This window comes from Canis lupus, chromosome 8 (assembly GCF_048164855.1).
Source record: "Canis lupus baileyi chromosome 8, mCanLup2.hap1, whole genome shotgun sequence".
Taxonomy (NCBI): Eukaryota; Metazoa; Chordata; class Mammalia; order Carnivora; family Canidae; genus Canis; species Canis lupus.
Window position 1 is genome coordinate 67,304,564 of NC_132845.1, and position 22,954 is coordinate 67,327,517.

Here is a 22,954-nt window from a genome sequence, read left to right on the forward strand (position 1 = left end):
GCTACTTCTCTAGAGGCAAGCCAGTTGACAAGGGACAGGAAGGATAGGAGACTTATTTTAATGAACACCCTTTTATATCATATGCATACATCATCTATCTAAAAACTCTTGCTGAAATTTTTAGGCTGTGATGTATACACTTCAAATTAATGAGCTGGGGTTTTTTTCAGAATCAAGTCCCATCTAATATAAGAAACACCAAATCCTTGACTCATATCGCTTGAAATTAAACCCCTGGAGTAACAATGACATCATCATAGCCTTTTGTAAAGCCTCCCTGAGAGATCTTGACTGGCTCCTGTCTATTCTAAACATAAACATTGCTACGGTGCAGGCGATAAGAAAACTGCTTCTGTTGATAAACTGTTTCCTTTTGGAAATAATTTTCCTGGTATTTCAATTTAGGTACCACTTCCTAAAGTAAAACTCCTTTTCTGAAATTAAAAAAAAAAAAACATTTTCTGCTGTTAGGCTGAACCCTCTACGAAATATAGCAACCAAGGCTGGGTTTCTAAAAAGAAAACAGCACTGCTATCTCAGAATGCACTAAAACAGGGAAATGCATGGAGACAATCTTTTCCAAAACCCTAATCAACACCCTCAAGTACTATTTAAATATTTCATGTCCCAGATGTACCAGGGGACAGCCTCTGGGGCTTATGACAAGGTAACCCTAAGGGCACATCTGCTCCTCTCTTGCAGCTGGCTTAAACAAAAGTGGAATCCCGCTGGCATTCAGCTGATGAAGTAAGCTATAAATAATGCAGTAAGGAAACAGGTAGGTCAAGTCTCCAAAAAGACTTCCGTCATTCATTTCAATCAATATCAAAAATAGGTCTAAGAAATGAGCCAAAACAGGGTTATGCTACTCCCGTCACAACATCCGACATATCAGGCTCTGGGAGAAACAGAACGCTATCAAGGCTATATGCTATCCTTACAGATTTTACCCTAAATTCCAGCTTAGCATATCACATGGCAACTTTTTACTGCACCAAGTTAGTACCTAAATAGCCTGTGACTATAGCTCCAGTTCTACAATATACTTCCACATTTAAATTTTAGTGGAAAATCAAATAGCATACATTGCTTTCAAATATCAATATTATGCCTTCTAAACTGAATGTATGGGACTCCTGGGTGGCTCAGCAGTTGAGCGTCTGCCTTTGGCTCAGAGCATGATCCCTGGGTCCAGACTCGAGTCCCGCATCCGCCTCCCTGCATGGAGCCTGCTTCTCTCTCTGCCTGTGTCTCTGCCTCTCTCTCTCTTTGTGTGTGTGTGTGTGTGTGTGTGTGTGTCATGAATAAATAAATAAAATCATCTTAAAAAATAAAAATAAATAAATTGAATGTGTTTGCATATATCAAAGGTGTTTCTCTAAGCAGGCTTTCTGCCAACAACCTAGGTGTTCTAAAAAGTTCTGGGTGCTATCATTTCATCAACTTTCACTCGGAATAGCTTTCTCTAACTGACTATTAATGATCTCCAAAAACGCGTCTCAATTTTTTTTCTAAATTGCTGAAGAAAAGCAAATTATCAAAGTTCCCAAGCCCATCATGGGTCTTGTACAATCCATTATTAAACCTAGAGAATGAATTAGCAATTATGAAATTGCCAATATTGCAATACATGAGACCAACACCAAAGTAAGTTTAGAACAAAAAAAGAAAAGACACTTCAGGTCCCACTGCATTATGTTTAAACCGAAGACAGATGGCATTAATTTGTGGGTATGCAAACAATTTCCAGGACTTGCAAGTCAGAGGCAGCCATAATATCCTATATATCATCGATTCTAAGACATTTTTTCTGATTTTAACATCCCTGAAACCTTCAAATGAATCACTTTGTAGAATTACTGGTGTTTCTTTTCTTGTGGTACATAAAACAATGGTGTGACTTTCAGTCAAAGTCCTCTTCCATTCACTGAAATATGACAATGTTAATATCGGCTAACATATACTGAACATTTACTATGGACGAGATACTGCATGTGGATTATTTCTTTTAATACCCACAAACTCTCAAGTGGCTCCAACTATTTCCCACCCCCCTTTTATTTTAAGCTGAGAAAACTATGAGTGACTAAGGTCACTCATCTAAAGGCACAGGCTGGCTCCAGCCTAGCTCATAACCACCCAACTTGGCTGACTGCAGAGGAAAAGGACTTGGAGGGCTGGGAGAGCCAACCTGTCTCCTCGGAACATGGGTTCAAAGCTCTGCCAACCATCTTATAAGCCCCTCTCGCTGTTTTTTAGAAAAACAGCAAAGAAAATACAGAGTTCTAAGTATCAAGAATGGGTATTAATTCAAAGCTTTCACTATAAAGGGTTGGTAATCACTAATCTTATTTTTAAAAATATACACTTGCAAAAAAAATTATATATTTGCATAAAAACCAATTTTTTTCTTTCTGTTCATCCTGAATTCAATTTATAAACAATTAGCATGTACTTTTCCCCTCTCAAAAATATCCTATCATCTCTAGAGAGACAACACAAGAATTTCCAGAATCTGTACCTGAATTTTGTTTAAATCTTAGTATTGAAATCATCCCAAGTAAAACAACAGTACACAACAATCAAGAAACAAATCAACAATGACATTTATTGGGGGTAAGTTTACATATAAAGCTACCATTCCTAACTCTCAGGAAAAATATTTGGCATCTCTACAAAAATACATCTTTTGCTTTGCACTACTACAAAGAAGGCATACTTCTTTTTCATAAGTTCATTAAATGGTAGCTTTATCATCCTCAAACTCAGCATACACAAAGCTAGCATTACAAATTTTTTTAATGGTATTGTCTAGTTATTCATTGGTTGCCTTCCTAGCAACCATTTCTGTTCCCTGAAAAGGACCCAGTTCTGTATGTTGGGTGGGACTAACACCATTACTAGATTCCAAGGAAGACCCGAATTGTCCAACCAGCACATCCCATCATTCTTGCCAAGACGGTTGGTTCAGAGATGGACACATGACCCAAATCAGACCAACCCAACAACAGGATTCAACTCCAGGATTTCTACTCCAGCAATGAGCTGCTGGGAAAGTGGACTTGCAACATTTCTGCTGGTTAAAGCTAGAAGTAAACAGTCATGGGAGTTCTTTGTAAGAGCCAATCTTTTGATCACAAGGGAAGGAGATAGCCAAGAATGGCTCAGAGGTCACAGCACTGAGAATCAAAGAGAAACTAGGTCTTTGTCATGCTATTAACTACTTTTGGACTTTTCAGTTAACTTACTGAATGAAATGCTTCCCATTGAACCAATTTAAACTAGGTTTTCTGCTACTTACTTCTGAAAGCATTCTGTTGTTTTTTTTTGTTTTTTTTTAATTTTTTTTTTTTTATGATAGTCACAGAGAGAGAGAGAGAGGCAGAGACATAGGCAGAGGGAGAAGCAGGCTCCATGCACCGGGAGCCCAATGTGGGACTCAATCCCGGGTCTCCAGGATCACGTCCTAGGCCAAAGGCAGGCGTCAAACCGCTGCGCCACCCAGGGATCCCCTGTTTTTTTTTTTTAACTAAAAAAAAAAAAATCTGCATCATGACGTATGGTATTGTAAATACAAGCCAGGAGTAAAAATGGGCTGAAGAAAGGAAGCAGGGTAAAATTCAAAGAACACCTTACCTGATCGATGCTGTCACTTACTAAAATGGGGCAGAGTAGGATCAGAGCACCTTGGGGAATGACCTAGGGGAGGTTGAGGGAGGAGGTGTGGATAAAATCATGAGTTATCCAGAGGCAACCAATATGCTATTCCTGTATGAGAAAATGTAATGTGTTCTGAGCCATGAAGACTATGTATTTCCCATTCTAAACTCTTTCAAATAGTAGTCTTCAGTTTGGTTTCCTTTTTTTTTTTTAAGATTTTTTTTATTTATTTATGGGAGAGAGGCAAAGACACAGGCAGAGGGAGAAGCAGTGCCCCCCACCCCACTTCCGCAAGGAGCCTGATGCAGGACTCGATCCCAGATCCCGGGATCATGCCCTGAGCCGAAGGCAGATGCCCAACCACTGAGCGACCCAGGCGTCCCCAGTCTGGTTTCCTGATCTCCCTCATGGTTGCACACAATTAAACTTGTCATCGGCCTTCCCTAAATCATCAAACCATGAGAAGCTTCACGTACCCTGACAAAGACAACTTGGCTATCCTCCCAAAAGCTCCTGGAGATGAAGCCAGAGGCAGAGAACACAGAAGCAGAGGGGGAAGGAGCTGCACAAGCTAGGAGAAAGGGCAATGTTAGCAAATCTCTGCCAGCTCCCCTTTTAGAATAAGCCAGCATGAGGACTTTTATAATGAATCCTTTAGCATCTTGGGTAAAGGAAGACTGGGGACAGGAAGGCTTCTGGGGAGGAGGGAATCAGGAAGACTGGGACACATTCAGTTTCAGGTATCTATGAGGTAGGTTTGGGAAGAGGAATGCCACCTTTTCAACCTTGCACAACAGAGAAGGACAAATAGGTTACCTTACCCAAAAAAAATTCTGTAAGTGTAGATTTTCCTCACTAAAGCTCAAGAAAAGCTAAATCAATGTCCCATGAGGATAGGCTGGCCGCCTCCTACACAAGACTATTGATTATTATAAAGATAGAAATTCATTATAGTTGGATTAAGTATGCTTCCGAGTATTTCTGTAACTGTACATGGTATGATTATCCATGTAGGACAAGAAAAACTATCCTTTTCCATCCTGTAAAATGTGTTTTCAAAGAGTAAAACAAATTGCATGCTATTTTTTTTAACCTAGGAATAAAATCACATACAAAACAAAACACACGGGGGATCCCTGGGTGGCTCAGTGGTATGGCGCCTGCCTTTGGCCCAGGGCGTGATCCTGGAGTCCCGGGATCAAGTCCCACATCGGGCTCCCGGCATGGAGCCTGCTTCTCCCTCCTCCTATGTCTCTGCCTCTCTCTCTCTCTCTATCATAAATAAATCTTAAAAAAACAAAAAACAAAAAACAAAAACAAAAACACAACCCTCCTGGAGCTTGGTTTGATGACTTGCCTCCAGTGAGGAAATAGAACTCTTTGGAAACGATGAAACACAGAGAGAAGGCATTACTATTACTGTCATGTGTAAGCAGGCATCAAGCAATCCTTAAATCCAAAATTTGTAGGTAATATATGTAGAAATGCAATTTATTAAAACTTAGAATTTTTATCCCAAAGATCTAGAAGAACAAAAAGGCAGTAAATTACAGGTGGTTACAACTTTTTCTACTTTTATACAGTCAGATATTTCTTTTTTAGGCACGGCTAAAATTAATAAACAAGCCCTCAAAAAAAGTTTAAAACAAACATACTGATTATATAAATACTTAGGGAAAAGACCAAGTAAGTTATTGTTACTGGCTAATGCAAGTTAGCATTTTTACTCCCAATTTATGGATAATTTTATTTTCTAAAATTAGGTTAGAGATAACCCCAAATGACATTCCAAATAAAAGATATAAACCAGCACTATTATTTACCCCAGTCTTTCAGAGGACTCACTATAGAAAGTAGGTTTCAGGAGGACCTGCTTTCTGAATCTGAAAAGAATCATTTGGGCTTACTTAGTATTTTGCTGGAACAATGGAGGGGGGTGCCCAGAGGGTGTTTAAGTATCAGAATAAAACATATTTCTGGGTGTTTAAGTATCAGAATAAAACATACTCTCTGGGAAAGTAAGTTTGTTGAGATCTGCAAAGGAGACAGAGTATTTTCTTACTCTCCAGAGCCCAGGAATCTTCCTGTGAAGAAATATACATAAACATGGATACATACCTTTAGAGACCATTTCAGCCTTTTAAAATATATTTGGCACAATTATTTTGAATTTTCAGAACACCTACATTTGAAGACAATTACTATTAGTGATTAATGTACTTGTTGCTCTAGGAAATGCTTAAGAGCTGTAGATTGCTCTTTGTTTTAACATTTCTAATTGTTGAAAAGCAATTTATTCTCAAGGAGGAAGAGGGGGAGAGATCAAACAGTACAAAGGGGAGGGGCACCTGGCTCAGTGGTTGAGCACCTGCCTTTTTTTTTTCTTTTTTTTTTTTTTTTTTTTTTTTTTAATTTATGATAGTCACACAGAGAGAGAGAGAGGCAGAGACACAGGCAGAGGGAGAAGCAGGCTCCATGCACCGGGAGCCCGACGTGGGATTTGATCCCGGGTCTCCAGGATCACGCCCTGGGCCAAAGGCAGGCGCCAAACCGCTGCGCCACCCAGGGATCCCATGCGCCACCCAGGGATCCCGAGCATCTGCCTTTGACTCAGGTCATGATCTCTGGGGTCCTGGGATCGACTCCTACATCAGGGTGCCCACAGAGAGTCTGCTTCTCCCTCTACCTATGTCTCTGTCTCTCTCTGTATGTCTCTCATGAATAAATAAATAAAATCTTTAAAAAAAAAAAAAAGAAAAGAAAAGAAAACAGTACAAAGGGGAATACTGGGAATACTGTGAAAAGTCTCTCTCACGTGGATTCTCAGGCCCTGGTTCTCCTTCCTAGAGAAAAATCACAATAAGTATTCTCAGAAGTGTCCTTGTAGCAATATTCTATACAAATAGATCTATATCAGGGCGCCTGGGTGGCTCAGTCAGTTAAGTCTTTGCCTTGAGCTCAGGTCATGATCCCAGGGTCCTGGGATTGAGTCCCACATCGGGCTCCCTGCTCAGCAGGCCATCTGCTTCTCCCTCTCCCCCTTCCCCCTTGCTCATGTTCTCTCTCAAATAAATAAATAAATAAATAAATTAATTAATTAATTAATTTCTTTTAAAAACATAGATCTGTATCAATTTCCCCTTTTATTTTTTTTATTGCTCATATAGTATGTACAACATTCACTCTTTAGAGTCTTTTTCCCCACTCAACAATATATCTTAGAAAAAATGTTCCATATCAGAATATAAAGCACTATCTCATTCCATTAAACAGCTACACATTCCTGGGGATATAATGTAATTTATTTAGCGAGTACTCTATTGATGCGCATTCAGATTGTTTTCAGCCTTTCATCAATCACCTCAAACAATGTGGCAATAATTTTGCATAGAAGACTTTTTTTTAAGTTATTTACTTATTCATTTTTAAGTAATCTCTCCACCCAATGTGGGTGGGGCTCGAACTCATGACCTCAAGATCAAAAGTCTCAAGCTCTCCAAACTGAGCCACCCAGGCACTGCCTGCATACACTTTAAACGTGTGAATGTATCTGTAAGAAAAATTCCTAGAGGCAAAATTGTTTGATCAAAGGGTATATACATTTATTATCTGATAGTAACAAACTCCCCTCCTTACTCTATTGTGCCAATTTGCATTTCACAGCCAACAGTGTGGAAGAGTTTCTGCTTTTCCACACCTTTGTCATCCCTAACGTATCTTCAAACTCTTCGGTCTCTGCCAATCTGCTAACTGAAAAACGGTTTCACTCCTAGTTTTAACTGGTGTTTTGTTTGGTATGTAGGGCTGGGTATCTTTTTGCCTGTTTGAAACCCATTTTCTTTCTTTTTTGTGAATTGTCTATATTCTTTGCAAACAGGTTATTGGCCTTTTCCTAACTGAATTCTGAAAGCTCTTTTTATACTAAGGAAGCTAGACTTTTATTTGCATATAGATTGCAAATTGTTTTTCCTAGTTTGTCTTCACATATTAATTTTTATCCATTTTCTTTTTCCATGGAGAAATTTCCTATCCAACTACTTAAGTTTTTTTAAATTGTTTATTGGCTGATTCTTTTGGATTTCTAAAGCTATAAATCATATCATTTGCAAATAACAGAAATTTTGCTTTCCTATGTCTTTTTCTAGGCAATGAACAATTTTGACAGCGCATATCCCTGTATTGTTCCTGATTTTAATGGGAGTGCTTCCAAGGATTCACAGTTACAGATGATGCTGGCTTTGGCTTTAATGCTGTTTCTCTAAGGAACTTTCTGAATACATGGAGAATTCAAGTTTGTTCTTGAGTATATTTCTCATGTTTATCAATAGGTTTTATAGATTGTCTTCAGTGTCAAAGTATACCATTAGCTTTAGCATTTTACATAATTATCTAGGAATAAGAATTAACAGGAACTTATGACTCTGTATTTACACCATGCTACTCTATAAATAATTCATAACTACTCATCATAATATTTAATCCACATCTAGTCCCTGTGTGACATGAAAAGGCAGGTATCTTGCATCACAGACAGACAAACTGGATCTCTAAAAGATAGTATTTCTAAGCACCCCCTTTCCCCATAGTGGCACTTTTGGGAGCTAAAAATCAGATTCAGACCTTTGGACTCCCATCCCAGTGTTTAAGCCATAAGAAAGCACCACCGGCCTCTGGAGAATTTAGTGAATATCCAACATACAAAGAAAAAAATAGGCTGCTCTCTACAACCCGCAGCTTAGCAACATCCTCTTCCAGACTCCTGAAAGCAACCTCCAAGTTGGACTCAGGAGCTTAAAACATCTGAAACGCATCACCCAGCAGCCAGCATAATAGGTTCATGCTCAGTGATACACAATGTTGCCGACATTCCTCAGCCAATTAGAATTCCTTTCAGCTGCGATGGAGGTGAACACAGCTGGAATTAGGTGGGGCGCTTCGCCAGATGCACTGATTGTACATTATTTATGCCTTGTTTTAAAACAATAAAAGGGTTTTTTTTTCTTTAAGCCAGAATATGGAAACAACATTGCATGCACTTAGTTTAAATACCCAAATGGATTAAATTGCATCTGTAGACACAACAGTAATTCTAACATTTTAAAAAGAAGATACGCCTGATCCACATGGCTAGGTGCTTTTGTTTTTCAACAGAGCTTTCCAGCTCCTCTCTAAGTAGCACGCTTAGGGACTGTGGTCAGCTAGGATGAGCATGCAGTGGAAGACAAGCCAATATGAATTAGGGGCTGTCTCTCAATAAAATCACTTACAGAACAGCAAGCAAACCAGTCACTTATGAAGCTGAGGGATATAAATAAATAAATGGCCACACAGTTTTAATTCTCTACTTGTTTAAAAATAGTTAACCTCTAAAATGGTTCTGAAATTACAAAAATTCGATCCAAATAAGAATTCTAAAAGTTAGGGTTTCTCAACCAGAAAATCTGAGACTTGCCAAGATACTAAATTATTTCATCTATTTCAGAAGGTTCTTAAACTTCCCTTTTGCTCTTGGCACTCAATAAAATGCACAATTCAGCTATTTTAACTTTTAACCAGTGCCCACAAACATGTTACAAAACAGCCAGTCTAGTTAAGTGGATCACTGAGCTGATGTTGAAATATTATGGGTCAGTCTTTCTTTTTTCTTATTCATGAGGAAAGACTTCTTCCCAAGTGACTCAGCCCCCAGAACCTCCCCTTACCCCCAGCTTTCCACACTAGGACCCAACAACGTGACCAAACAGAGAAAATGAAAATTTGTAATAGAGAAGGAAAAATTCAAAGTTCAGGTACCACTTTCACGGGCGCAAAAACAGGAGTTCTGACCTCAAATAGTTAGACTTGAAGGCAAAAAACTCTAGTTGGATTTCATTACAACTGCTATAAAAATACAGATAGAAATAAAGTGTATGAAATATTTCTTGCCCAGGTCAGTTAGGTGGGGCAAGAAGCTTTAAAAAAAAAAAATGGATTTGAAAAAAAAAAATGGATTTGAGGGACACCTGGGTGGCTCAGGAGTTGAACGTCTGCCTTCGAATCAGGCCGTGATCCCCAAATCCTGGGATGGAGTCCCACATCGGGCTCCCTCTGAGGAGTCTGCTTCTCTCTCTGCCTGTGTCTCTGCCTCTCTCTCTCTCTCTCTCTCTCTCTTTCTCTTTCTCTATGTGTGTCTCTCATGAATAAATAAATAAAATATTTTTTAAAAAATGGATTTGAGAAAAAAAGGTTTGTCTTAAGACAACCCAAACGTGGGCAGCCCTGGTGGTGCAGCGGTTTGGTGCCCCCTGGGGTGTGATCCTGGAGACCCAAGATCGAGTCCCGCATCGGGCTCCCTGCATGGAGCCTGCTTCTCCCTCTGCCTCTCTCTTTCTCTCTCTGTCTCTATGAATAAATAAATAAATTCTTAAAATAAAAAAAAGGAATTTAAAAAAAAAAAAGACAACCCAAACGTGATCAAACCACACATAAAATCGGTTTGATTTTATATAAACCTATATTTGAAAGAATGTGATTTAGAGTAAAATTGAAGTTTTGCCATCCATCCCACACCCTTAGCTAACTCAGCTCAAAGAAGTGCCTTGACCGTACCTTCCTAAACTTGAGGCTGACCCTGAAGAAAATGTTCTACAAACTCAGAAGCAGCTCATGGCTAAACACCAATGACATATTCCACCTTATCCTGGTTACGGTTGTTAAAACCAAAAGTTCTGCCTGCCTTACATAAGCAAGAGTTTCCTGTGGGCATGATTGGACAAAGGCAACACTCTTAACAGCCTGCTTAACCTTTAAGAGAAACCGATCTATTCCAAATCAATCAGGCCACCCGTTATTGATGAATTAGTTATTAAGTTATTAATACAACTATTTCTCTCCAAGTTGCATCATCTGGATGCCAAAGCCCAAGTCTGCCTTACTTCCCATGTGCTACAACTTTAAAAATAGCCTCCATTTCCACATGCTATCAAGGAAGGTCTCTTCCCCCTCCTTGACTTGGAATTAGAATTTTTCTCTCTTCATAACACACAGGCACACTCCAAAAGACATAAAAACACAAGGAGATCTGAAAGTATTGCAAGGCATAAAAACACAAAAAAAGTTTAGGCATTTGCTATTTCAACCAACTAGTTAACACTGAGAATAAGATTTAATTTGCTTGAAGAGCACCATGGAACCCTTAAGATTCAAAATTCCATTCTTTACAACAAACTGGCCTAAATGACATATCTGGGATTCATTTGCATACCACATAAGAACAAAGTTTTTGCAAACCCGGCTTGAATTTAAAATAAAAAATGTTTCCAAAGTGTTTGATTTGCCAGTGAACTCTAAATGTCTGCAAAATAATGTTCTTTAAGAAAACTTGATTTTGCACGAATTATGCCCCAAATCTAACTGGACCTGTTTAAAAACTATTTTCCTGTTAAAATACCACAAAGACATCCATTAAAGTTAAGTTCTTTGAATTATAAAGACTCAAATATTCTTTTACTGCAGAGGCCAGGCCTCCAAAGCAGCTCCACATACCACCCAATCATTTCCAAAAACCAAAAGGGTTCCATAGAGAAAAAGCTATAGCATAATCAACACCACAAAATTAAGGCTTCGCATACATCAAACACAAGTGCTGTGTTTTAACAGAAATCTCTGAATATCAGCATTGAGACTTAATAACAGACAGCATTAGTACCCAGCATAATGTGGAATAAGTAGGTACCCAAAATGAGAAAGAGAATCAAAGGTTGTTACAATAAAGTTGAAATCTCATCTTATATGAAGAAACGGAGGCCCAGCAAGGTTACCTAATTTGTTCCATATCATGCAGTTTACGGGAGATTTGCCCAAAATCACGTCTCTTAATTTTAAATCCAATGCTCTCCTCACCACCAAATACAACTGTGGACCTCAAATTTTAAAGGCTGTTTTATACTCCAGTGTCTTCAGATGTTGCCTGGAATTATACTCTGTGTGATATTAATTACTGGTTAGAATGCCCCTTGTTTTTTAAAAAAAAATTTTTTTCAAATATCACGCATAGAATTAAACTCTAAATCTTGTAACAAGAGTATACAACTTTTGAAAGATGGCTACCCAATATGCCAGAAAAGAAGAGATTTTCAAACTGCCCTGGACAACCTTAAAGATGATGCCAAAACCTACTCTACACCAAAACATCTGAGGTTCCAGCACCTCAACATAAATTAACATTCAACAGACAACAGACATGGATCTGCCATCACCACTAAAAATCCTGTTGCAGGGATGACCACACTCACACATCATCCCAATCACTAACACCAACAGGGTTGAAGGGAAAGGGAGCTTTGGAAATAACACTCATCACTTGATCCTTCAGTATCAAATGCCATCCAAAACTCTTCAAAGCATTTCTGTATCTTTGGCATGTAAATTTCTGAATCCAAAAATAATTTGGGAGGACAAACCAAGCCCTCCCTTTTTCAAGGGAAAGGCTCAGACCTGCCAACTTGGTTTGATATATAAATGTGTATATGATACAAACATTGTAATGAGAACCTATTCCTTCTGAAACATTAATCACATTTCTACCAAAACTCATGAAATCAGTTATTTCTGCTTTTAACAAGAAAAATGAAACCAATCTGATGTCAATTACAGATTACACTGTAAATTAGAATCCAATTAAAGTTGTCAGTAATTAAAGTTTTACAAGCATTACAAAGTCAAAAACATGTCTTTCATGTAACCATAAAAATAACAATGCTTTATACTGTATCTACATAGTGAGAAGCATTTCCTCCTGGCCCTGGAACAGAGTATGTTCCTCCAGAAGCAAAGATCCCTGGGACAGATGGCTGTTACTTCACACAACCAGGGTCTGGATTTGGGTCCAAATCATTACCTGGCCGCCTTATCTTGTAACCTAATCTGACATCTTTCTACAAAAAAAAAAAAAAAAAAAAAAAAAAAATTACAACACTTTTCTTGAGAAAAATGTGAGTCACGCAACAGCTCCGTACTTTCAAAGGAAACTTTCGTTTGAAAACGATCGCCATTGTTATTTTCATGGATTTTACCGAAATTAGGGCTACGCATCTGCCACAAAGTGTCCAAAACTCTCATTTGCTCTCTGAAAGCATCCGACCGAACTCTGACTCTGGGGTCCTCACCAGACTGGCCATCCAACAGAAAAATCCAAGGGAAAGCCCCCCGACAGGAACTAGCCTGAACTTTGTATTTCCCTTCCAGGGCTGGAAATACTCGAGTCCGGAAAGTCCCCTGGCAGACGCGTGTCTGCGGCCCTACGATCCGGCCTAAGGTGTGAATCTGAACGGGGAGGCGAGGCCGCAGCTCCGTGGCCCCGAGGGCCGGGGAAGGGGCCGCCGGCGAGGGGCGCATCCACCCGCGGCCGAACCACCGCGTCGCCGGCCGCAGCCGAGCTTCGCGCTCACCCTGGAAGGTGGCACTACAGAGCCTCCGAGGAGACGCGGGCACTTCATTGAGGACTCGGTGAGAGTGAATCGAGGAGCCGGCGTTCGTGCAGCTGCCACAGCCTCCAGTGGGGGGCGGGGGACCCTCAGCCCCACTCAGGGCTCTAGGATGGGGGGGCAGTGCTGGGAAAGTGCAATGGGGGAAGTACCGGGGCAGCACGGCAGGCAGCCGACAGTGGCCTGGCCCGAGGCACAGAGGAAGTGGGCCAGACTCAAGAGGTCTGGAGCAGCGGGGAAGTGAAGAGAACAGGACCGGGACACGCCACACCACAGGACTGAGGAATTCGAGGCTGAAGGAAAGGGTGGAGGCGGCGAGACCCAGCGAGGGGGCGGGGCTGCGAGATAAGCAGGGGCGGGGCCTAGGGGGAAAGGGAGCGAGCCCCGCCGAGGAGAATAAAGGGGCGGGGCCGGGAGGGGAGAAGCCGGACGGGGGGTAGGTGGGGGCGGGGGGAGTAAGAACCGGGAGGGTAGCGGGGCGAAGCGCCGGGTACCGCGGAGAAGAGGCCGCCGAGCCAGAGAGGATGGGGAGGTGGGGAGAAGCGAGGGGCGGGGCCGAGAGCGAGGGGCGGGGCCGGGAGGGAGAGCGAGGAGGCAGGTGAGGGGAGAGCGGGGAAAGCGAGGGGGAGGAAGGGGGCTGAGCGGCGGGGGGCGGGGCCACGAGGGGGGCGAGAGGGGAGAGCCCGCGGCCGGGTGGGGGCCGCGAGCAGGGAGGCGACGGGGCAGGTGGGGGGGGCAGGAGGGGAGCGGGAGGGCCGCGGTGGGGGGGGAAGGTGGGGGGTGAGGAGCGAGGGGGCGGGGCCGGCAGCCGCGAGGGGGCGGGGCTGGGAGCGCGGAGCGAGGGGCACTCGCCGAGGGGGGTGACGAGGTCCTGGGACAACGGCCGGCGTGGGGGAGGGCCACTCCACCGGGGCGCTCTGCGGGGAATTCCGGGGCTGCTGGGGGGCCGTGCGGGGCGCCAGCGGGCGCCGGTGGGGTGTGCGGGGGGAGGCGGGTGGGCCTCCCGCCGGCCGTACCTGTCAGACGGATCTTAATGCTGGAGCCGTTCCTGCGCGTCCCGGGGTTCGACATCTCCCGCCAACGATCGGGCAGCCGCGGATCCAGCGCCGCCGCCCCCCGGCCCGGCCCGGCCCGGCCCCGCCGCCGCCGCCTCAAGGTTACGGCTCCGGGCTGGGCGCCGGGGTCCGAGCCGGGACACAAACTCCGCGGCCCAGGCGTCCGGGCGGCGGGAGGATGGTCGAGCCGGGGGATCGGCGCTCGACCCGGCGCCCCCGACCCTCGCCCGCTCCCAGCCGAGCCCAGTCCAGAGCCGCCGCTGCCTCCGCCGCCGCCGCCACCGCCACCACCACCTCCTCCTCCTCCTCCTCAGAGCCGGACGCCCGCCGCCCTCGCCGCTTCCGCCGCCGCCGCCGCCGCCTCCCGGAGCCGCGCGCGCTCCCGCCGCCGTGCCGGCCCGGCCCTGCGCGTGCCCGCGCCGTGCGCCCCCGCGCCTGCGTGCGTGCGCGCACCCGAGAGCACGCCGGGGCGGGGCGGGGCTACGTCGCAGGCCTGGCTAGGGGCGCGCGGGGTCTGGAACCAGTGGCGGGGCCTGCCCACGTCCTCCCCCCGGGAGCCGGGCGAAGGAGCTCGGGGCCTGGGAGCGGAGCTCGCCCTGGAGGCCGGGGGAAGGCGAAGCTAGGGTGCGGGGCCACATGTGGGCCCTCGAACCGCCACCCTCAGTCTTCGCCACATTGTCCAAGGGAACAGGTTTGCAGATGCGGACCGAATTGATTTTCCGGGTGTCTCTCCAGCCTCCGGGGCGCCCGCCCCCCCCACATAGATATTGGAAGGAGGATTACGTGAACCCGTAGCCTGTTACGACACACCAAGCACCTTGCACAAATAGGTACCACTTTTTCTTTTTTTTTTTTTTGAGTAGAGCTTTCAGAGAATGCAGTTTCAATGGAGAGACTTCTCAAAGACACAAAAGTCCCCTACGTGTGTTCTGTGCAGGTAGTGCGCTCTGTTGACCCGTTACACTTGCCAGAATCGCTGGAAGTGCCATATATGGACAAGGTAAACAAGATGGGAGAGAGGGATAAAGTTGAGTAGATGTTTGTTATGATCCAATCTGCATACAATCCAAACCAACAAAGGCAGCTTTACGGCCTTGGTTTCCCCGCCTTCTGCTAACACATCCCTCCCAGGATTGCAGAGTTGAACTAAAAACTAACATTTTCCCTCCTCCCAGAGTTGCAGGGTAGAGCTAAGAGCTCATTAGGCTTTCTCCAGCAAACAAACTCCTCTCTTTGTTAACCTGTAATGGAGAGGAAATAACTGTTACTAAAGAAGAAAAGCTGGGCTTGTTTACCAAAGTTGTTTTTGACCAACTACCTAATTCTTGGAAAGCCTTTATTTGGTTTGTATCTTAAGGAGCCAAGCTTCGAGCCCTTGAGCCACCCGCTTCAGTCAGACTTTCCTGGGGTCACAACCTTCTAAATAGATCCCTCTAGGGCCCCTAGACATGCCTTACCCCCTTGCCCCGCCTCAGGCTGAACCCAGTGGAAGCTGAGTGTCTCTAGACTGGATTCAGAGCTGCCTTGCTGCCTCTTGAGCTTCAGTCATTCAGTCAAATCAAAAGACATGCCCTTGGGTGGCTCATTCAGTTGGGCATCTGGATCTTGATTTTTGGCTCCGGTCATGATCTCAGCCTGGTGTCAGGCTCTACACTGGGCATGGAACCTGCTTGAGATCCTGTCTCTCCCTCTGCTCCTCCCCTGGTCTCTCTCTCTCTATCTCTCTCTCTCTCCCTCAAATAAATGTATCTTTAAAAAGAAAATGGGCCAGACCATTTCTTTGGCCCCTTAAAGCTCAGACTTTGAATAATTCTAGTGAAGTATCCAAGAATACAAGCTATGTTTAAGCAACAGAGCAGTAGACCCAGAATCGAGCTGTTACTCTGTAGGCAATTGTCACTAAGAGTGAGTCCCTAGGGTCCAAATAGATCCATTTAGAGTCTCTAACCCCTGCCCCCAAGTGACCGTCATTATTCTTTCAATCCACCTAGTATCTCTTCTCTTCATTTCCGTATTCAAGAAGTCCCTTCTCCCAACCAGACTAAACCTCTCTCTGCTTGCCTGAATGCTGGCCCCTGTTCTGATCCCTAGCTATTCCCAATCTAAAATACTTCCATTTCTTAACCTCATTGTTTTCTTACCTGCCTAGATGTCTGGATTGTTTCCTCAACACATGAGACAGGAGGTCACTTCTGGAGGTCACTGAAAGGCATTTTGTTTACTCATGAACAAGTCATTGCCGCTTTCATTTAACCAAATAACACCTAACGGTGTCTTTCAACATGGCCTACCCAAGGAGGACCTTCCTAATGGAAGCTAACGTTTTATCCGTAAGCAAACTCCAGCCACCACTATGTGGCCCAGGGACAAGGACTAAATAAGTCACAGCTATAGCATTTCAGAGGCTCATGGACCGGATGAAACAGACACAGAAAGTGCTGACAAGGACACAGTGATGAAAGTGTGTACTAATGGCTAGAACATAAATTACAGGACCGTTCTGCCTGGGAGGAGAAGGATGGGAAAACCACAGAAGAGTCATGGAAGACCTCAATCCAGAATGTAAACGCAGTGTTCAAAGTTGTTGGACAAGGGCATTATAGGCAGAGGGAAGGGCTTGTGCAGAAGGATGAAAATGAATGTTTTTTCCAGCACAGATTTCAGCATAAGTGCAGTAACATAACTGTTGGATCTTCCTTTTTTTTTTTTTTTTTCACTGTTGGATCTTCTATCTGCACACCTGACCCTATTTAAAAGTTGACAAAGATGAGGGGCGCCTGGGTGGCTCAGTCAGTTAAGCATCTGACTCTTGATTTCAACTCAGGCCCTGATCGTAGGATCCGGCTCTGTGCTCAGTGAGGAGTCTGCTTGAACTTCTCTCTCCCTCCCTCTGTCCCTTCCCCAGCCCTGTGTGCACACACACTCACTCTCTTGAATAACTAAATCTTTTAAAAAATTGATAAAGATGATAAAAGCGGGATTCCTGGGTGCTCAGCAGTTTAGTGCCTGCCTTCAGCTCAGGGCGTGATCCTGGAGTCCCAGGATTGAGTCCTGCATCAGGCTCCCTGTAAGGAGCCTGCTTCTCCCTCTGCCTATGTCTCTGCCTCCCTCTCTCTCTGTGTGTGTCTCTCATGAATAAATAAATAAAATCTTTAAAAAAATTATAAAAGGTATTGGCCTACATAAAATTTATCAGCCACAATTTTGTGCTAAACCTGTGGACCAGCCCTTATCCTGAACTGAAGGTACTTTGATATCCATTCATTATGTATCAAATTTGTCAAAAATACTATCTTCTAAAGGTGTCTGGAACAAGTAGATGGGAAGTGTTTAACAATTCTGCTGAGACAGAGATGAAATTTGGTATCTTCAAGTGCCCTCTCTGCAGTGACTTTACAAAAAGTGCTGTTTTGGGGCAGCCCCAGTGGCACGGCGGTTTAGCGCCGCCTTCAGACCCGGGATCGAGTCCCACGTCAGGTTCCCTGCATGGAGCCTGCTTCTCTGCTTCTCCCTCTGCCTGTCTCTCTGCCTCTGTCTCTGTTGTGAATAAATTTTTTTTAAATCTTAAAAAAAAAGATTACAAAAAGTGCCGTTTTGACTTTGACCCTGCTTTCTATGTAGGATTTGGCAACTTATTTTATTTCTCCTAAATGTATCACTTTCCTTTGTCAGTGTTATTGGGCATTTGAAACACTTTCCAGTGAGGGTGGAAAAAATCTCTTTGGATCTAACCGCAGTAGTTCTTAACCTGTCTTTTGAGTCCCAAACCTCTTCAGGGAATCTGATGGAAACAATGGATCCTAAGCAGCCCCGGTGGCGCAGCGGTTTAGCGCCGCCTGCAGCCCAGGGCGTGATCCTGGAGACCGGTGATCGAGTCCCACGTCGGGCTCTCTGTATGGTGCCTGCTTCTCCCTCTGCCTCTCTCTCTCTCTCTCTCTCTCTCTCTCTGTCTCTATGAATAAATAAATAAAATCTTAAAAAAAAAAGAAACAATGGAAACAATGGATCCTTTGCCCAGAAAAGTTAATATGTGCAAATATACACCAAATTTACATACAATTTCAATGGGTTCATTATCTCTGGAAACCAATTTGAGGGTCCTGTAGAGTCCCATAGCCCTTAGATTAAAAACTCCTAATCTGAAGGAAATGATCAAGCAAATCATGCTAGGAACATCCCATATGTATGTGTCCAGGAGCCAATACAGCAGAAGCCCTTTCTGAAGGCAGTGAGTATGCATCCTGAAAAGAGGCCTGCTATGGCCCACAAATACCCACACTCTACTGGGCTCAACAACGTTACCAACTAGTGCCAGAGCAAGTTAGTTAAATTCACCAAGCCTCACTTTGCTCATCTGTACAATGGAGATAATAGTGCCTCTCACTATTGTGAGGTTTAAATTAGATGTAGATTTAGCAGTCTACTAGAGCAGGCCCTTGGTAAATGGTAGTTGTTATTAGTACATGTAAAATGCATGTACTAGTCTTTCCCCAAAACCTACGGTACTATTATCCTAGGGAAATTGGGGATGTTGTACAGAAGTGCCTGGCGGCTATACCAAATATCTCTTGGGAGTACACTGCTGTACCTGAGCTGGTGCCTCTGTGGCCAGTGGCTAGATCAGACTAGCCTTTAAGATCTTTCCTAGATCTAGGATCTGGGTCTCTTTTGCTTTTGCTTTTAAAAGCATTAAGTTTTTTAAACAATCAGATATACAAAGTTGTGATTAATTAGCACATTTCTTTATCCTTTTATGCCCAGAGGTTTTTAATTACACCCTAAGCTTAATATTACCAATATGCAAGTCTTTCCATGTTATTATCATTGGTAGGCTTTATCTTTGGCAGGATCTTTCTTTTTAAAGATTTTATTTATTTTTTTATTTGAGAGAGAGCACATGCACAAGCAGGGGAAGGGGCAAAGGGAGAGGAAGAGAGAGAATCTTAAGCAGACTCCATACTCAGCACAGAGCCCGCATGGGGCTCCATCTCACAACCCTGAGATCACAACCTGAGCCAAAATCAAGAGTTGGACACCCTGGTAGGATCTTTTGTTTTGTTTTGTTTTGTTTATTTATTCATGAGAGACACAGAGAGAGGCAGAGACATAGGCAGAGGGAGAAGCAGGCTTCCCACAGGGAGCCCCATGCGGGACTCGATCCTGGAGCCCATGAGCCAAAGGCAGACACTCAACCACTGAGCCACCCAGGAGTCCCAGATCTTTTTTAATTAAAATGTTTATTGACATCATTGTAGATTCACGTGCAGTTGTAAGAAATAATACAGAGAGATCCCTGTGTACTGTGCCCACTTTCTCCAATAGTAACATTTTACAAAACTATAGTATAATACCACAACCAGGATATTGACATTGATACAACCCAATGATGTTCAGATTTTCCCAGTTTTACTTGGATGTATGTGTATTAAGTTCGACATATTTTTAACACCTATGTGGGTTCAAGTATCTACCGCACAGACGAACTAGTGAACTGTTCCAATACCACACTTTCCTCATCCTCATGTTGTCCTTTTATACCCACACCCTTTGTCCCACCACCAACATCTGGCAACTACTATTCTATCATGCATTTCTAAAATGTGGCCAATTCAAAAATGTTACATAGATGGAATCATATACAATATAGTCTTTTAGAATGGGTTTTTCTCACTCAGCATATTTCCCCAGGAAATTCATCCAAATCATTACATGTTTGAATAGTTTGTTCCTTTTCATTACTGAGTAGTATTCCATGGTTTGGATATATCACTTTTTGTTTAACCATTGGAGGACCTGGGCTAACTCTAGTTTTCAGTTATTATAAATAAACAACTATGAACATTCATGTGCAGGCATTTATGTGAAGATAAGTTTTACTTTCTCTGGAATAAGAGCCCTAGAGTACAACTGCTGTGTCATATGGAATTCCATGTTTAGTGTTGTAAGAAACTGCCAAACTTTTTTCAAGTGGCTGTAGCATTTTACTTTTCTACTAGCAATGTTTCTCAGCATCCTTGCCACATTTGGTATTGTCACTGTTTTTCCTTTTGGCCATCCTAATAGGCATATAGCTGTATTTTATTGCTGTGGAATTATCTGAGATTTAGATTATTTCTTCAAATATATGCAACCAAGGGACAATTCTAGAAAAAATAATAATTCCAGGCACCTAAATGGCTCAATCAGTTAAGTGTCTGCCTTCAGCTCAGGTCATGATCTCCAGGTCCTGGGATCAAACCCTAGGATCAAGCCCTGTATTGGGCTTCCTCCTCAGTGGAGAATCTGCTTCTCTATCTTCCTCTGCCCCTGCCCCCAATCCTGCTCCTACTCTCTCCCTCAAATAAATAAATAAAATCCTTAAAAAAATAAAGATCCTAGTTGAACCCCACAGTCTGTGTTCAGAAACAGCTAAGGTCATAGTGAAAATAAGAAAATGATTGAACTGCTATTATCCATTTAAAAATGTAGTTTTAAAAAATAAAAAAATAAAAATGTAGTTTTGTCTATAGAGTAGTTCTCACTTACATAAGAAGTGTTTTAAACAATTGACTATCCTATAAAAATAATTAAGACACTGGCTGAGAATATAATAAGCTCATTTTTGAAAATTCAGACATGACATTTTTATTTTAAATAAGCAAATGTGAGCCCAGGCTCTACTACTACTTTAGAATCTCACGATTTCTACTGGTCTAGAAAAATAAGATGAGGGACGCCTGGGTGGCTCAGTGGTTGAGCACTTGCCCTCAGTTCAGGGTGTGATCCTGGAGTCCCGGGATCAAGTCCCACATTGGGCTCCTTGCATGAGGCCTGCTTCTCTCTCTGACTGTGTCTCTGCCTCTCTCTATATATATATCTCTCTCATGAGTAAATAAATAAAATCTTTAAAAAAAAAGAAAAAGAAGATGAATATTCTCTAAGTTTGTTGTATCTCATCTGTAATTTATAAGCAACAATAACCAGGGAAATCAACAAACCAAAGAAAATCCCAAGTAAGACCCTGAATCATTGTTCATTGGCTTAAAAATGTTGCTAGTTTTTGGACAGGGTTAAAGGAAGCTCTCCATTATTCTAGGCCAATGGTTCTCAAAAGTATGGTCACTGAAGCAGCAGCATCACCAGGGGACTATTAGAAATGAAATTCTCAGACACCACCCCAGACCTACTGCATCTGAAACTCGGAAGGGCCCCAACAATTGATGGTTGAACAAACCCTCCAGGTGATTCTGATGCAGGCTTATGGTTGAGAGCCTCTATGAAAGGTATATTGTTATTTTCCCTAGTGTCCTAACTCAAAGAATAGAGCAGTGATGTGCAAAACAAAAGTACTTTGGCCAGAATGTTAAACTAACTATAAGAAACAAGCAAAAATGGGACGTACTAGAAGAGCTTCTGCAGGTCATAGAATTCTTGTTTGATTTTATGATAGAATACAGGCAGCAATCAACACATCTGAACAGCCAAGAAGCAGTTTTTTTCTTAATGAGGAATAGTATGTCCAGGACACCACCCTGCTCCCCTAGGGCTTAATGCCATCTGTCCATACATCTCAAGATTGTAAGCACCAAAGAGTTCCTGATTGGCTGAATCTAGACCCAGCCCCAACCCCTGGCTGCTGGCGGACAACGAACAGGAAAGATAAAGCCACTTCGACTTTTGTAGTGGGATCTAGGCCACTGCCTCCTGCCGAAACTACACATAGTAGGGCTTTTTCCCTAATAGGAAGAGAACTGAACAACCCCCACATGGCTGATGTCTGCCTCACAAAGCGATGGGGGATGGAGGGCAACAGACTAACATTTGCTATGATTTTATTAAACTGATGCCAATAATTTATAGTCCGGTTGTTTTAATCCCCAAGCACATACAGACTCTAATGTGAAGATAGAGGAAGCCTAACAAGAAGAAAGGCTGAAGGAATTCTGTAATTTAAACCATGCAGGAAAATTCATGAATCACACCACTCTTGTGCTAATTAGCAAGAAAAGACTTGTAGTAAGTGCCCATCTGTGACAAATATTAACCATGGTTTGTGCTGGCAAGGAGGTGACCCAATTCCCCAGTCCTACAGATGTGCTGAACCAGTAACCAAAGCATCGCTCTCTGCATCCTGCATAGCGTTTGCATCAAACTCATCTTTCTGCCGAGATCCGGCGAGGCTCTAATCTTACCCTGATTGTGCAAAAATAGAAACAAGTACAGATGAATGTGACAAAGATTCCCCTAGTACCAAGAAAGGGGCGGGAGCTGTGTACCTCATTATTTAAAGGCATTCATATAAACAAATTAAGTTAATTTGGGGTTCTGGTTTGTGTGAGGGAGGGATGCTTATATAATTATTAGGTTCCATTCCTGCTTAGTGAACATGATAAAGATTTTCAAGGATAGCTATTTCCAATCCACTTTCTTCAGTGCCTGCCCATAGCACTGTCCATGTGCTGAAAGCAGACCCTTTGTCCACCTATCCATCTCTCTAGACTGCATCAATCCTCTGTCTGCTCAGGATCCTCCTGGAGGGATGGGGGAGGGTGGGGCTTAAGCCACAGAGGAGCTTGATGATGCCCAGTTTTTCTTCCCAAGAACATGGTTTTGTCATTTGTATGCACCAATTTATTTTTTTTTAAGTTCACTTTTCCTCTTTATTGTACAGTATAATATAAGCAAACATTTATTAGGAAACTTCAGTGTGCCAAGCAATGGGCTAATGTGCAAGGAATTTTTTTTTGCTATTAGAAACATTTTTGTTGTGAAATATAACACACGTATGGAAAAGTT

The 22,954-nt window shown here is 43.0% G+C and overlaps 1 protein-coding gene and 1 long non-coding RNA gene across 3 annotated transcripts in view; one reads left to right on the forward strand and one right to left on the reverse strand.

The window, feature by feature from the left end:
• SMURF1 (SMAD specific E3 ubiquitin protein ligase 1) overlaps positions 1-14,454 on the reverse strand; it is a 113,401-nt gene extending 98,947 nt beyond the window's left edge. The window contains exon 1 of one of the 2 annotated variants that reach the window (XM_072837023.1): positions 14,141-14,454. In XM_072837023.1, coding sequence (XP_072693124.1) covers positions 14,141-14,195 — 55 coding nt within the window. In that variant the 5' untranslated portion in view covers positions 14,196-14,454. The remainder of the gene's footprint in view (positions 1-14,140) is intronic. The other variant, XM_072837022.1, reaches the window with a different exon arrangement.
• A 204-nt stretch (positions 14,455-14,658) lies between these two features.
• LOC140638915 (uncharacterized) lies at positions 14,659-17,349 on the forward strand. Its single transcript, XR_012035869.1, has 3 exons — positions 14,659-15,009; positions 15,117-15,179; positions 16,329-17,349. It is a non-coding gene; the product is annotated as an uncharacterized lncRNA (long non-coding RNA).
• The last annotated feature ends 5,605 nt before the right edge of the window (positions 17,350-22,954 follow it).